The 15516-nt window shown below is 36.2% G+C and overlaps 1 protein-coding gene across 1 annotated transcript in view; it reads left to right on the forward strand.

Moving 5' to 3' along the window:
• The first annotated feature begins 311 nt into the window (after positions 1–311).
• LOC134791245 (suppressor of cytokine signaling 2-like) overlaps positions 312–15516 on the forward strand; it is a 60414-nt gene continuing 45209 nt past the window's right edge. The window contains exon 1 of the mRNA XM_063762227.1: positions 312–777. Coding sequence (XP_063618297.1) covers positions 759–777 — 19 coding nt within the window. The 5' untranslated portion in view covers positions 312–758. The remainder of the gene's footprint in view (positions 778–15516) is intronic.

The following is a 15516-nucleotide window of genomic DNA, read 5'->3' on the forward strand; positions in this document are numbered from 1 at the left end:
CACCCACACAAATAGACCAAATGTGAATGAACTTTCCCATGCTCGCGGGAGATATGATTGATAGAACCAGAGGTCAACACACCTACATTTGTTGGCTATACCACGCTATACCTACAGCAAGAACCTTCGAATAAATTACAGTGACAATGCCGATACCAGAAACTGCGGCGCTATCTAATTCTAGGAACCTAAGTACATGGCGGGCGAGCTGCATTATATTTGGCTTTTGACCTTCGAGTTGTTTGATCACATTAATTGACGGGGGTAGCTAGCTTGACAGCTGTTTCGAGGTTGAATCGAAGTAGTACTCAGTTACCATGTGAAATTTTAATTCGGGGTTATTCTTTTGAAAACGTAAATCGTGCGTCCTTTTCTCGCGCGTGCGCGGTCGCGCCGACCGCGCTTTGCGTTTCGTTTCGTTCAGTCTGCTTTTGAACACGGTAGAGGGACGTCAATGCCGCGAGGCGTTTCGCCTCCGAACTTTCACCTCTCGTGATATCTTTATCTGTGATAAATGCTACCTACATACAGTGAAATTGAACGTGTGCCGCGTTCTAAGAACCGTTTTCTGTGACGGAACGCGCTTCCCGCAAATTAATTTCTCCGTTGGACTTGTTTCTACGAAACTGCTTATAGAGTTTACCGAGAAAACGGCCGCGAAGTGGATTTGAGGAAATATCTGTAATTATAAGTGTTCCGTGTAGTGGTGTCATTTTAAAACGTTTAAGTTGGATCCCAACCAACACCGAACACCTCAAATGGTGGTTAAAATACCAGGTAATTATAATAATATTCTATTTTTTTTTTACTATATTCTGTCAAGCAAATGCCGTCAGTAGAAAATAATTCGTCCCATAGACAATTTGAATTTCGCGCCTTATTCTACACAAACTTGTTTGACCGGCTATAACTTCCCAATTTTATTTCAGTATCATTTCAAATCACGTTTATCGTATAAACAAGTGGCGCCAACCCATATCAACTCGACCGAGGTCAAATGAATAAATGTGACGCTTTTCCGAGCGTAACAACGCGTGACGCCGCTTGCGTCTTTAAGTCCAACTAATTATAAATTGCGAATGACGTTACGTCATACATAAACACACGAGATGTTGACTAGATGTTGACGCCTTGTATGATAACATACAGCGTATCGTTATCAAAGTTGTAGATATTTTTATGAGAACGAGTTTAGCGGAATTGAACTTTAACAACGTAATAATTGGGACTAGTTTGGTAGCATGTTTTGGGAGACCGTTATCAAATTGAAAGCGTGCTTATAAATCAAAATTAACGTCTGAATGTTGGTCCTTCATAAAGCCCTTCGTATTTTTTTAATGTATATCTACTGGTAAATAAAATAAGTCACACGCCTTTGCGTCATGATTTTTCATCACGCGCATCGTTGAATTTCCACGAATCGACGTCGAATCGCATAGGTAATTGTGTTTTGGTCCATTTGATGTATGCTGTAGGTATATTATTGAATAGAAAAAACACCCAAGGACCTATGTTCCAGTATGAATTTTATATACGTTTACTGTATTCTATCCTAACTGTTATAGATAATCTATTTATAAAATCTATAGAGAACGCGCCATGAATTCGGATGAGCGCGTAGTAGAAATATTTCCTGTTGTAAATAAGTTATTTGCATATGCATGGATAACCGGAATAGAGCGGTTGTAGCTAGCTGATAGATGATAGTCATAGTTAAAGCCTTCTCCTCTCCACACTTGGTGCGTTGCGTGAATGCATGAAGCTGCGTTAGCTGCGAAGTGCGAACACTGCGTCATGAGCAGTGATCGTTAATAGATGGTTAATAGGGTATTTTCCTACTAGTCAAATCAGTTACTTTTTTAGAACTGTCAAAACGATTTGGTAATATGGAATTTATATGAAATACATCGTGACGTCACGGTCAACTCACCTACTTTTTATGTTTCTATCCGATTTATTAAATAGAACTTGTGTTTAAAAATAGCTCCTATCTGTTTTTTTCTAATAATTATCTGGTGCTTTATTTCGTGCAAGGTGTAAAATACCCTATTTTCCAGCAATTTTGGTGCAGCATTGTTGGTTAAAAGCATCTGTATGCCCTACTCTAGGTGGAATAGATAATTAGGTATAATAACAGTAATATTAACACTTTTACTGTCCATGCATTACATGACATACACCGTCTAACTAGTTCTGTCACGTCCAAGTGACATCAGAAATGGATGGCTCTATACATTTGTGCATTACCTGTAATGCACGGACGTATCGGTCCATGTCAGTAGTGAAGGCGAGGGACAGTTAAAGTGTTAACCTTAACCAATCCTCTCCCTAGAAAAAAAATTGAAGAAAATCCTTTTTTTTTACTATGCTGCACCAAAATTGCTGGAAAATTAACGATCCCTGGTCATGAGTGTATGCGGGAAATTTCACTTAAAAGTGTACCATTTACTTTTTTTCGATAATCCATTAACATTTGGGTTATTTCTACTCAGAATAGTCAGAATCACGAGGACTATCGATTTAAAAATTATAGTTTTGTGACGCATTTTCACATACATTTTGTATGGACCGTCACAAATCTGACACCCAAAATTTGTATGTTAAACTGGGGACACTTTTTTTCTTTGTCTCATTCAACAGTACTCGTGATTCTGAGTCTAAATAGCCCAAAAGTTGAAGATTTTTCGAAAAAATGTTAATGGTACCTACCATTTTTTCTGAAAACCCCCATTGTAACTATAATGTATTAAGTTTCCGCATTTTTATTACGCGCCTTTTTTCTTAGATTGAATTAAATAATGATACGACAAAATATTAATACGACGTATGCTAAAATTAGACTAGATAAAATACGACTAAAAGAGTTTGGAGAGGTCCAAACCTCCAAACAGTCCAAACATCACCATAATCGCATGCGATTTGCAATAGGTGCGGCATTTGGTCGAACGATTGAATTCATTTACTCCTACTTAGCCAGCAATTACCTGATCTAAAATCGCATGCCATTTGTTGCAACGTCTATAGAAGCCTTATAACTTATAACTACATCTTCCATCTCATTTGACCACGTGAAACGGTTTTGTAATTTGCCGAACTCGTCAAGCATGCCGAACGCACTACATACCTATTACCAAAACTTTCGCGCAAAAAGTGTAGATGGGCCATATGCTGTTGTAGTGAAAATTATTATCCGGGCTCAGACTGTTTAAAGTATAGACGTGATAACCTAAGAGCGTTTTCACATTATCCGATCCGATATCGGATGTAGGATCCTACATCCGCCTAGTCGCCGTCTTTAGCGGTCACGCACACTATGCCTACACATACCTACGCACAGTCGCACACAAACTGAATTTGTCTGAAGTGCCTTTCCGATATCGGATGTCGGAAGGCGCCTATGACAAAAACTGCTGCAGGAGAGTGCCATTGGCATTAAGTCCGCTTTTTTTGCGTTGTCTATCGTTTTTTAGTAATAATGTTTTATTAAATGTGTAAATAAATACAGGGAAACACATATTTCTTACATTTTATTTCCTTCCTACATCCGATATCGGATCGGCCAATGTGAAAACGCTCTAAGAGTGGACAATAACTATAGCAGTCACCCTAGCTCGTGATTCCGAGTAGAAATAACATAAAAATTCCCAAATCTGAAAAAAGATGTTGTTTACTATTTTAAATATGCCCTCGTGCAAACAAAACTCGCCAGATTTTCAACGCTTTTTCGGAAAATCCGATAATCCATTATGACAGCGGTTCTCAGTCTTTTTTTTTGAACCCTTTTGGAAAGTGAAATACTTGATGGAACCCTACAAAAAAACAATGGTTTTAGAAGTGTGTTTTTTGCATAGTAAATTTTTTCGAGGCGACTAAAGCATAGTGTTCTAAATTCTTGCGGAACCCCTGCAGGGGTGTCGCGAAACCCTAGGGTTCCGCGGAACACACTTAGAGAATGGCTGCATTATGAGATTGCTCTTTCATTCCAATGTATTTTTTTAACAATTCAGTTAAGCCAACTTGAAAAACCCAACACCGAATACGCGCTTAATTCATTTTCCGTTATTTTTGCCGATAAATTGAAATTTCAAATGTGATTTAAGTTTTTTGAAATTTCCTTTTATTGTGTTACTTTATTTGATTTATTCTTTTAAAGCTTAATTTTCACAAAATGAAGTTTTTATAAGCTAAGTAGGTATTTAAGCTCCATCGAGAATTTAAAAAAATATGCAAGACATTTTCAGATGCCGGTTGCAAGAGGGAGAGGAATAAAAAGGATAACATTTTAGATTATGTTACTGACAAAATGAAGTTTTTATAAGCTAAGTAGGTATTTAAGCTCCATCGAGAATTTAAAAAAATATGCAAGACATTTTCAGATGCCGGTTGCAAGAGGGAGAGGAATAAAAAGGATAACATTTTAGATTATGTTACTGACAAAATGAAGTTTTTATAAGCTAAGTAGGTATTTAAGCTCCATCGAGAATTTAAAAAAATATGCAAGACATTTTCAGATGCCGGTTGCAAGAGGGAGAGGAATCAAAAGGATAACATTTTAGATTATGTTACTGCTATAAAGAACTATCCTATATCCTTCCCCGGGCCTCAAACGATCTCCATACCAAATTTCGTCTTACAAACGGACTGCAACTCGACTGCAACTGTATGGGAACTGCACGCCGACTGCACGCCAACTGCGAAGTCGACGTGCAGTTCCCATAACAAGTTCCAGTCGGGTTGCAGTCCATCTGTACGGGGTCATCCATTAAGCCCTTAATTGCTACACGGTCGCCGACAAGCCTTCAGACCGCGTGGCCTTGGTCTGTCCCGGACCGTGTAGACAGTTGTTTCCAACAAAATTTGACCAAAACTGACCAAGGACACCAAGGTCAGACGGTAAGAAGGCTTGTCGGCGACCGTGTAGCAAGGGCTTTAATTACATCACACGTTAGGGGGGGGAGGAGGTCAAGAAAATATGACATGTTGTGACAGGGGGGAGGGGAGAGTCACACACTTTGTGACGTCACTTTAACTTATTTAAATAATTTAATTAGCTGTACAATTAAATTACAAGTTTATGGAACGATAATCATTTTTATTCGTTTAATTTTCTTTCGTAATCAGTTTTGGGTTATAAAATTAGGTAGGTACTAATATTTCTTTTTTCAAAAATATTTTGATAAAATTTGTATTAAAAATAGGTACAACCTACTTAATTCGATTTGCCGATTTCGTTGAAAAAATGTGACGTCACAACAAGGGGGGAGGGGTTTGCCAAATGTGACCAAGTGTGACAATGGGGGGAGGGGTCAAAAACCACTAAAGCGGTTCAGCACGTTAAGGGGTAACAGACAGACAGTGTTACTATAGCATTATATAACATTATTATTAGGGATTATTGTCATTCACAATAAGTCATTATGTATTATCATTATTACGTATCTGTTATTTACGTACCGATACGTTTCTCGTATATTGTAAACATTCTTGGAAACAATGTATGAACTAGGAATAAACAATAAAACTGCCCATTGATAATTTAGTCGTACCATCGTCCATACTGTTAACTGCATTGACGTATTATATCTATGGACTGGCCTTACGGGCACTAAAAATGGTACTATAGTTCAGCGGTGTGACTCACCAATTCGAGCCAATCGCGCAGCCTAACGCAACTAGTTGCGACCAATCGCGCGCGTGATGCGAACTCATCAACCAATGCGTGCGTGATGCGAACTCATCAACCAATCGCGTTGTAGCGGTGTCACACCGCTGTACTGGCCCCATTCTTATTGCCCGTAAGGCCAGTCCTGAGATTTTATACGTCAATGGTTAACTGTACATCGGTGGACCTTATGCCTTTTATAATAAGGTCCACCGATGTACAGGTAGAAGTGTTGCTGTTTGTACTAGTTTGTACAACGAAACGCAACTAATTTGCCGCGGCGGATTGCACATATTAGCATTTTATATTCTGTACTAGTTTATATTATATAGTATTATTCCAAGCTTAACAACGTAACGGCTTAATAAAACAATATGGCTAATACAGTGTACCAACGTACGATGATTGTAATATTAGTTCTAATGACAGTGCGTAGGGCTGATATATGTTATCTGTGACTCTTAGCTTTTGCCTGTCAACTTGTGAAGTATGGCGGCTTAATGAGAAACTTGCTTTGTAAAACGAATATTAATTATAAACCTGTCAAGAAGAACATCGTCTTTATATTTGAAAGCAGCATAATAATCCCCAGAACAAGGCTCACAGGGTGGGCTTTCAATTCAGAAGTGGGATATGTTGGAGCAGCTTGCTTTGAAACCGACGCCCGCTAGTTGGAAAAGACGCTATTTCTATAAATTGGGAGCCAGAGGTCTGATAATTCCAATTATTTTCATCTGTTTTCACCGTGTTTTGGCAGTCAGAGAAGTGATTATTCACTAACAAATCTGGGAGTTGGAGAAAGTGATATCCGTTTAAGGAAAACTAACCTATTTGAACAAACTTTACACTACTTACAGTCTTATGTCCACATAATAAAAGAATAAGATAACATAGCGTGTTTTGTGTCGTGAATGTACTAACAAGAGCATGTTTCATGTGTTTATCTTTTGTTCGTGTGCGTAATTTCTTTTTTTTGTTATTGAAATGCTTACAGTAACTCCAATAGCTGTAATAGTACCAAGCGATTAATAGTATGTGTTTGGCTTCTCGTGAGCGTATTGATTGTGAATGGAAATCAGTTTTAAGGAAATTCTGGTACATAATTGTTACTTTTGAATTTCACTCTGAATTACTGGTTGTAACTATCATGTTATGTGTATGTGGATTTGTTTTCATATTGTCAGTTTAAACAGTAAAAGTGAAAAATGGGAAGATTCCATGGTTGTAGTAGAAAGTGTGACAGAAAAAGTAAGGAAAAGTCAAGTGCAAGGCAAGGCAGTACTATATCAAATATCAGTATGCACCATAATATAGACAAGTGAGTAGTAGGTCTCTGGATATGGATTGTTGTAATAGTCATTCATCTCATTCACATAGATGGTAGCGAGGCCTGCCATCAGATATTTTCACACGGCATAGAAAATTATTATCATGATAAAATGGCATTAGGTAATAAGTGAGATAAAAATAAGAATAAGCATAAATTTTATTATCAATAAAAACACACAACAGAATATGTCAGGGGACTCCAGGTCTCCACACAAGGCTACACCTGTATCGAGGGGAACCAGTTACAGTTAAAATTATTGAACTAGTTACACAATAAAGTTACAATTACAAATAACAGACTTAAAGAGAAGCACGAAGCTGCTATGTGATATGCAATAAACGATTTCAATTTCACTTAAATACAAGTAAGAGAAAATATACAATCTTATTGCAAGGTATGGAAACTAAACTTAAAGTATTTTAACTACAATATCTTCTGTCTCGGCATAAGTAAGTGAATGTAAAAATTTAAATAAGAGTATTTTAGCTTCTATAATGGTAAATATTTAAGGTTGCAGTGTTTAAGCAAAGCGTTGTAAGTAGTCACTCGGACTCTTTCCCCAAAAAGTTTCCCAAAGGCGGAACGGACTTCAGGAATTGGTAAGTTAAAGATGCGTTTATTAATTAAAGAACTATAGCAAGGCAACAATTTTGAGAATTTGTGTGTGTGTAAAGAGATTTTCATTAAAAATAGCTGACATACAGTTAAGACCTTGGCTTCGGCGTAGAGATCTATGGTTGGAAATCAAAAGGGTTTTTTAAGCATCAATTTTAAAACAGAGCGTTGAGCCCTTTCAATTTCCAGCATAGGGGTCTTTTGCCGCACTTCCCCAAACTGTGAACTGTGATGCAGTAGCTAATAACAGACCGACAGAGCGCGGTGTAGACTAATTTAAGCACAGAATCATCGGCAGTGTTACGAAGCTTTTTAAAAATAAATATGGATTTTCTTATTCTAGCAGAGAGTTTGTGAATGTGGTTTTTGAAATTCAGTTTTTCATCTACTAATAGACCAAGATATTTTATTACATCAGTATTCTGTATTGAATCACAGTTACAGGAGTTGGAAATAGGGTAGTCTGTGCATGAATGGAATTTTATAATGGGGTAAAAAGTAAGCACTTAAATGTCAAAACAGAAAGGAAACTTCCTACAAAACCGAAGTTTGACAGCGTTTCAGGGTCGAATCATGCCGTCCCTTTCTAATATATGGCACTATCCCTTTCGGCTATTTAGGGTTGTCAAAAATCAAGTGATTATCTTATCTGTGGTCGTGCACGCAAAAGGAAGTCAAGTGGTGCCAACCCTAATAATTGCTCGGAGCAATGCTGAGCCGAGCGGAGCCGAGTTTGACCGAAGTCAGGAGTTTCGCACCCCTGCTTTGGTTCAGAAATCACAAGTTTCGGCAAGTTTATACCACAAATATCACGGGATTCACTATAATAACACTTGTGCATAAAGTTTGTTTGATAATAATTCACTGACGTTGATATTTCTTGATCGAAACATTGTAGTTTTTTTTATATCAAAGTAAAAATGCGAGACGTAATTTTGGATGATGGCGGTAGCAGAGCCACCTAGCGAAAAAAAGATATTCAGTAAAAAGGCTGGTTCAGGTAACATATATAAAAAAAAAATAGGTAATAATTTCAAGTAAATTTATATTAGCAGGGTACAATACCAGGCATAAGTTGATTTTGAAAGCCTGAGCTACCAAGCATCCTGAGAGAAAGAGAGAGAGAACTGATGTTTGAAATTTACTCATGGACCCGGTCAGTCCATGTCACCTTAATAACTTTATTGTGGGGTTTATGCAATTTGTTAGTTAATCATGTAGGTAGGAAAGTAGTGACCATAGAAGTAGACAATGTCAGAATGATAATTTAAGTTTTATTTATTACTGTAGTATGTTATAGAATGTCGTTAAAATTATTGATGACTTATGTTTGTATGAAATTAGTAAAAATGTTTTCCTGTTCAAGTCCTGTAATGTTTATGTATAGACTGCAGTGTTGTACACGGTTACTCCTGATGGATTATGTACAACAGGGATGTTTCCTATACTTAAAATAAATTATTTCAAACCGTGCATGAAATAAAGCACCAGATAATTATTAGAAAAACATAGATAACAGCTATTTTTAAACACAATTTGTATTTCATAAATCGGATTGAAATATAAAAAGTAGGTGAGTTTACCGTGACGTCATTATATATGTTTCCATATAAATTCCATATTAAAAAAATCGTTTTGACAGTTCTAAAAAAAGAAGCTGATTTGACTAGTAGGAATGTAGCCTATTCATTGGGCTCACAAGCTATTGCAGGCACTTTAGTGGTAGTCAGTTAGCGCCTTATGAAAGTAAATTATACTCTACAAATTATTAAAACACTGACTGTTGTGTACTCTATGTGTATGTGTCCTTTAGGATGATTTAGGAATATATAAACTTTGCTAGACCCTTAAAGTAATAAATGGTTGAATTGCCATTTGCAGCACAGTTAGTAAATATGATTTCATACCTAGAGTTGCGCAATGATATAATTTTATGTCCGGTATAAGTTGATGTAGAACTTAATAGAGAGGGTACTAAACTAATAAACAAGGTGTTAAGGCTTAAAATATTTTTTTTTGTGGGAGATAAGTATACTAGTATACATACATAGTGATTCAGAGTGAAAGCAGAGGGTAAATATGTTTACTATCACAACAATTGATATATGTTAATAATGTTAAAGATGTTATTAAATAAAAGATAATGATGATATATGTGAAAAGTAAGCTTGAGTCAGTCATTAACTATAGGAACTAAAAGACCGAAATAGTTCTTTTGACCGAGAGCAGAGCACTCTCTGTAGTGAATGAGCAGGCACAAGCCTAGTGAAAAGGTGTGATCATGATCAATTTGAGGTTTATTAATCATAATTTAAAATAAAGTAGTATTCATAGCTGTTGCAAAATTGAAATGCTTAGCAAACTAATATTTGTGATAATAACTTGGAATTTGGAATACAAGAGAGTCAAGAGACTTAAAAACTTAAATTATGCATGTGACTGTTTAAAATATTACCTATTTATCTTTGTGTTGAAATTGTGATGAGATCACTACAAGAGTAACAGTAATATGAATATAATGAAATTGTGAAAGATATATTCAATTCAATACAACTGGTTATGAAGTGAAACAGAGAAACTTATATTATTAAGAGATAGTTAAGTACCTGACCAGTGAAGATGTTCCCTAATATTTATTTATTTTATATATAGGTACTTATCCATGATCATTTAAAAAAAAAAGTGAGTTAGAGAATTTTGTGACCTTAAAGAGAAGTACTTATTGTATAATAATTTGTAACAACAGGAGTAATTATAAGAGCGAATTTTTAAAGAATAATACATTTTGTGACCTTAAAGAGAAAACGTATTGTATAATAATTTGTAACACAAGAGTAATTATTATAAGAGCGAATTTTTAAAGAATAATACATTTTGTGACCTTAATGAGAAAACGTATTGTATAATAATTTGTAACACAAGAGTAATTATTATAAGAGCGAATTTTGAAAGAATAATACATTTTGTGACCTTAAAGAGAAAACGTATTGTATAATAATTTGTAACACAAGAGTAATTATTATAAGAGCGAATTTTTTAAAGAATAATACATTTTGTGACCTTAATGAGAAAACGTATTGTATAATAATTTGTAACACAAGAGTAATTATAAGAGCGAATTTATAAAGAATAATACATTTTGTGACGTTAAAAAAAAAAAGGTATTGTATAATAATTTGTAACACAGGAGTTATAAGAGCGAATTTATAAAGAATAATATAGCAATTTGGTAATATGTCAAACAATAAAGAGTGATTCAGTATAAAAGACATGCAATTATTAAATTTGAGTGAGCTATATATGGTACATACATTAACAGTGAGGCATTGCAGGTGGAGAGCTGCAATGATGTAGTAAATGAATAATAGTGAATCAATGATATGTAAATCCATTTATTTTTGTATTCAATGAGTAACAGTGAGGCAATGGTATGTATTATGTACCTATTGATATAGTAAATGAGTAACAGTGAAAGCAATAACATATTAGTCCATGTATTGATGTAACGAGTGACAGTGAGTTAATGATATATGTGAATCCATGTATTTTTGTATAAAATGAGTAACAGTGAGTAACTGACATGAGTCCATGTATTGATATAGTAAATGAGTAACTGAGTCAAAGACATGTAAGTCCATGTATTGATCTATTAAGTGAGTATCAGTGAGACAATGACATGTTAGTCCATGTATTGATGTAACCAATAACAGTGAGTCAATGATAAATGTGAATCCATGTATTTTGTATTAAATGAGTAACAGTGAGTCTATGTAATGATGCATTAAGTGATTAACAGTGAATGACATGTGAATCCATATAATGATGTATTAAGTATCAGTAAGTCAATGACTAGTGAACCCATGTAATGATGTATTATATGAGTAACAGTGAGTCCTTGTAATGATGTATTGATTTAAAGTGAGTCAATGACATGTGAGTCCATTTATTAAGTATCAGTGAGTCAATGACAAGTGAACCCATGTATTGATGTATTCAGTGAGTAACAGTGAGTCCATGTAATGATGCATTAAGTGATTTAAAGCGAGTCAATGACATGTGAATCCATGTATTAAGTATCAGTGAGTCATTAACATGTGAACCCATGTATCGATGTATTAAATGAGTAACAGTGAGTCAATGGCATGTGCATTTGAATCCATGTATTGATGTCGTTTATAAGTAACAGTGAGTCAATAACATGTGAATGTATGTATTGATGTAACAGTGAGTCAATGACATGTAAAAGCATGCATTGATGTAGTTTGTAAGAAACAGTGAGTCAATAACATGTGAAGGCATGTATTGATGTAGTTTATAAGAGTGAGTCGTTGCAGGCATTTGAGGAATGCCTGTAGTGATATAGTTCATAAGTTGAGTAATATTGATTCTATTGTTCTGGTGTGCATTAAGTATGTATAATGTGGATTACTTATGTTTAACTCTTTAAAACGCAGAGACGCGTTGTACTTCAGGATTGGCCGAATATTAGCATTTTATATTCTGTACTAGTTTATATTATATAGTATTATTCCAAGCTTAACAACGTAACGGCTTAATAAAACAATATGGCTAATACAGTGTACCAACGTACGATGATTGTAATATTAGTTCTAATGACAGTGCGTAGGGCTGATATATGTTATCTGTGACTCTTAGCTTTTGCCTGTCAACTTGTGAAGTATGGCGGCTTAATGAGAAACTTGCTTTGTAAAACGAATATTAATTATAAACCTGTCAAGAAGAACATCGTCTTTATATTTGAAAGCAGCATAATAATCCCCAGAACAAGGCTCACAGGGTGGGCTTTCACACACAAATTCATATGTTGATAATAATGAAAACAATTCTAAGGAATTCACGTAAAAGGAAGCATTATTACAATTATTACAAAAGTTTATTTTATACCTATTGAGTATTTTTTCAACGTTTAGCTATACTGTGCGTAGGTAAGAATTGTAGATCATAAATTTTGCGACAAGTATAGCTATTCCAAATTTTCTAAACATTCTTTTTGGCTTTTGACGAGCAGGCCAATCCAAAATCGGAACTTGCACCAGACATCAAACCTGTATTAGAATCATATCATGATATCAGTTATTAGCTGTCATTCGGGCGAGGCGTCTCGCTCGCACTAATACTTGTCCTAGCGAAATGAATGCGCGAACAGCCTACTGATATGATTCCGATATCAAATATCGTTTTGATTTCAGGTGCTCGAAATGGCCTGTATGAGAGTACATACTTTTCACATCACCTATTCGGAAAAGGGCTTTTTCTTCCCCGCTAGGAGGGATCAAAGTGGCACTTTTCCTCCCTGCTAGGGGGGATCAAAGTGGCACTTTTCTGTTCTAGGACACTGTTTTTGTTATTTTTTGCATTCTTTTTTTAGCTTGAATAATATTTTGAAACATAATAATTGTGTCAACACTAAGATTTTTTTATTTTCCTCATAGTTGATGTGAAAAGCAGTATGTGTCACACGGTATCAAAATTATTTCGTCTTGGGCGTTAACACTTGAATCTCTCATTACAGGATTCTACTTTATTATAGAATCCATCGCTTCATTCAGGATTCAATGTACGCCCTTGACGGAAATATATCATTTTGATCCCTTGTAACACAAACTACTATAGTGTACAGTCGCCATCAGATATATCGGAGCGGCCAAGGTGCTCACAAATATCGGAACACGCCTCTATTGTCAGGGCGTTAGAGCGCGTGTTCAGATATTGTGAACACCTTGGCCGCTCCGATATATCTGATGGCGACTGTACTTACGGTAGCGGCACTGAGAAGTCTTGAGCTTGACGCGCACCGGCACCGCACGCGCATCTAATTGCCCATTGTTACCAGCGCATTATTGTTTAACTAGGTATGGAATGGTCACTTCCACGAACCGTTTGCCCCAATCCTTTTTCGTAGTGGAAATAATTTGTGTTTACTTCGATTCTACGTGTTTTATTTTTCGATTGCCGGAGGGTCATGTTTTTCGCGCGCGTGATTATATATGATAGAGATATGGCACTCGTAAAAAACTAGTAAATCGTATCTGTAACTTTATCGAAGTGGATTGTAGAAACTGACTGTGTAATATAAATCTAATCTAAAATATAATCTGAAATATATTCCATCGTATTTTCACGGAAACATTATACGAACGTGTCTTGCTATTTCAGTCAGTCTCGGTACAAAAACTGACGGTGACTGAAGTAGCATGACAAATACGAACGTTTCCGAGAAAATACGATGGAAAACAATTATGCACTACATATGTAATTAATGTGTTTACTTCTGTTCTGCTACACACGTTTCTAATCTTAATTTATTTGTTGTGACACCCAATATGCGATGCTTTATAATAATATGACACAAATGTATTAAAAACAACACGTTTGAATTTTTAGTAATAAATATCATAATAATTAGTAAGTTACACAAAACGAAAGCCGCAAACATAGGTTTCTGACACGATCTTATTTGTAGAGCCATAAAGCATGTCACATATTTTTGCGGCCTTCGAAGAGTTATATGTTATTGCAGGTGACTGTACAACGTAAACGTAAACAACAGAAGCATTGGTAGCCTAGCGCCAAGCCCTACAACTTTTAAACCGAAGGTTAGTAGCAGGTTCGAATTCGAGCCGAGTTTCTTGGAACTTATTTACAAACTATCGTTTGAAGTTTACCAACAGCTTTTCGGCGAAAACTTCGCGAGGAAACCGGACTAATCCCAATAAGGCGTAGTTTCTCTGCCTTTGGCTGCTTTTGATTGGAAGGCCAGATGGCAGTCGCTTTCGTAAAAACTAGTGCCTGTGCCATGATTAGAAAAATGTTGTCAACGTAGACCAGTAGCCGCGGCAAAATGTCGGGATATTTATTAATTAAGCCCTAATCATGACCCGACATGGCCTTGGCCGGTTTTTTAGCCCTGTCATATTCATACACGCGATCAGACTTTCATGGAAACTGTAAATTGTCACTGCCACTGTCACCCTTCTTAAAACTGTAAAAACAAGTCAATAGTCAATAAATGAAAACAAAGGAAACGATTACCGAGAAGTCAATAATACTCGGAACTATTATCGCATTCGAGGAAGGGGCATTGTACTTTATTTTTTGTTCGATTGTGACATTGCAAATGTTGTGATATCGCGTGATTATCCCTTAATAATCCTATATTATGTATGACCCTTATCACGCTCGTATGCCTTATCAATCTTATCATGCGTGTTGGTATCACAAACGCGAAGACATGACTGACGTATTAACATATCATGTCATGCGCTATAATGGCAAGCAAGAAATAGCAGTTTTTCTGCTACTTCTACTGAAAGTTCCATAAAAACATCTCTTTCCGTCATCTCCCGCCTCTATAGTGTTGTTGCTCTGAGGTTTTGATCTTGTATTAAGGGCCAGAGCACACCGGCTGCGTGCGAGTAGACGTGCACGTGCGCTAAAATATTTGAGCCGTGCACGCACACGTCACGCAAGCGGTGTGCCGTCTCTCACAACGGTCTGTATATTACAACGCGCACGTGCACGCAAACGCATCCAGCGTACACAGGCCTTTGTCAAGTTGGTTTAACGCTATTACGGGCGAATTCAACGAACTCGCGTTACTCATCCGCGAAGCTCGTGTTGGTAATTATAATGATTGTATTTCATTATGTCATTACGAATCGTTATTTGTGACGTTTTCAACCAAAAGGTACCACATTGTCGGTTGTCGATAAGGTTGATTTCAAAAGAAGCCTATACGGATATAGCGCCTTCTTGACCACCGACAATAATACCCTTTTGGTTGAAAATGTCACATTTAAGTGCAGTAAACAAGACGGATGATGCTAAAATCGGATAAATTCTACATTCACGTCACGCCGCCAATACGCCGCGCCGCTCCCATACAATC

This window comes from Cydia splendana, chromosome 6, assembly GCF_910591565.1.
Source record: "Cydia splendana chromosome 6, ilCydSple1.2, whole genome shotgun sequence".
In the NCBI taxonomy this organism is placed as follows: Eukaryota; Metazoa; Arthropoda; class Insecta; order Lepidoptera; family Tortricidae; genus Cydia; species Cydia splendana.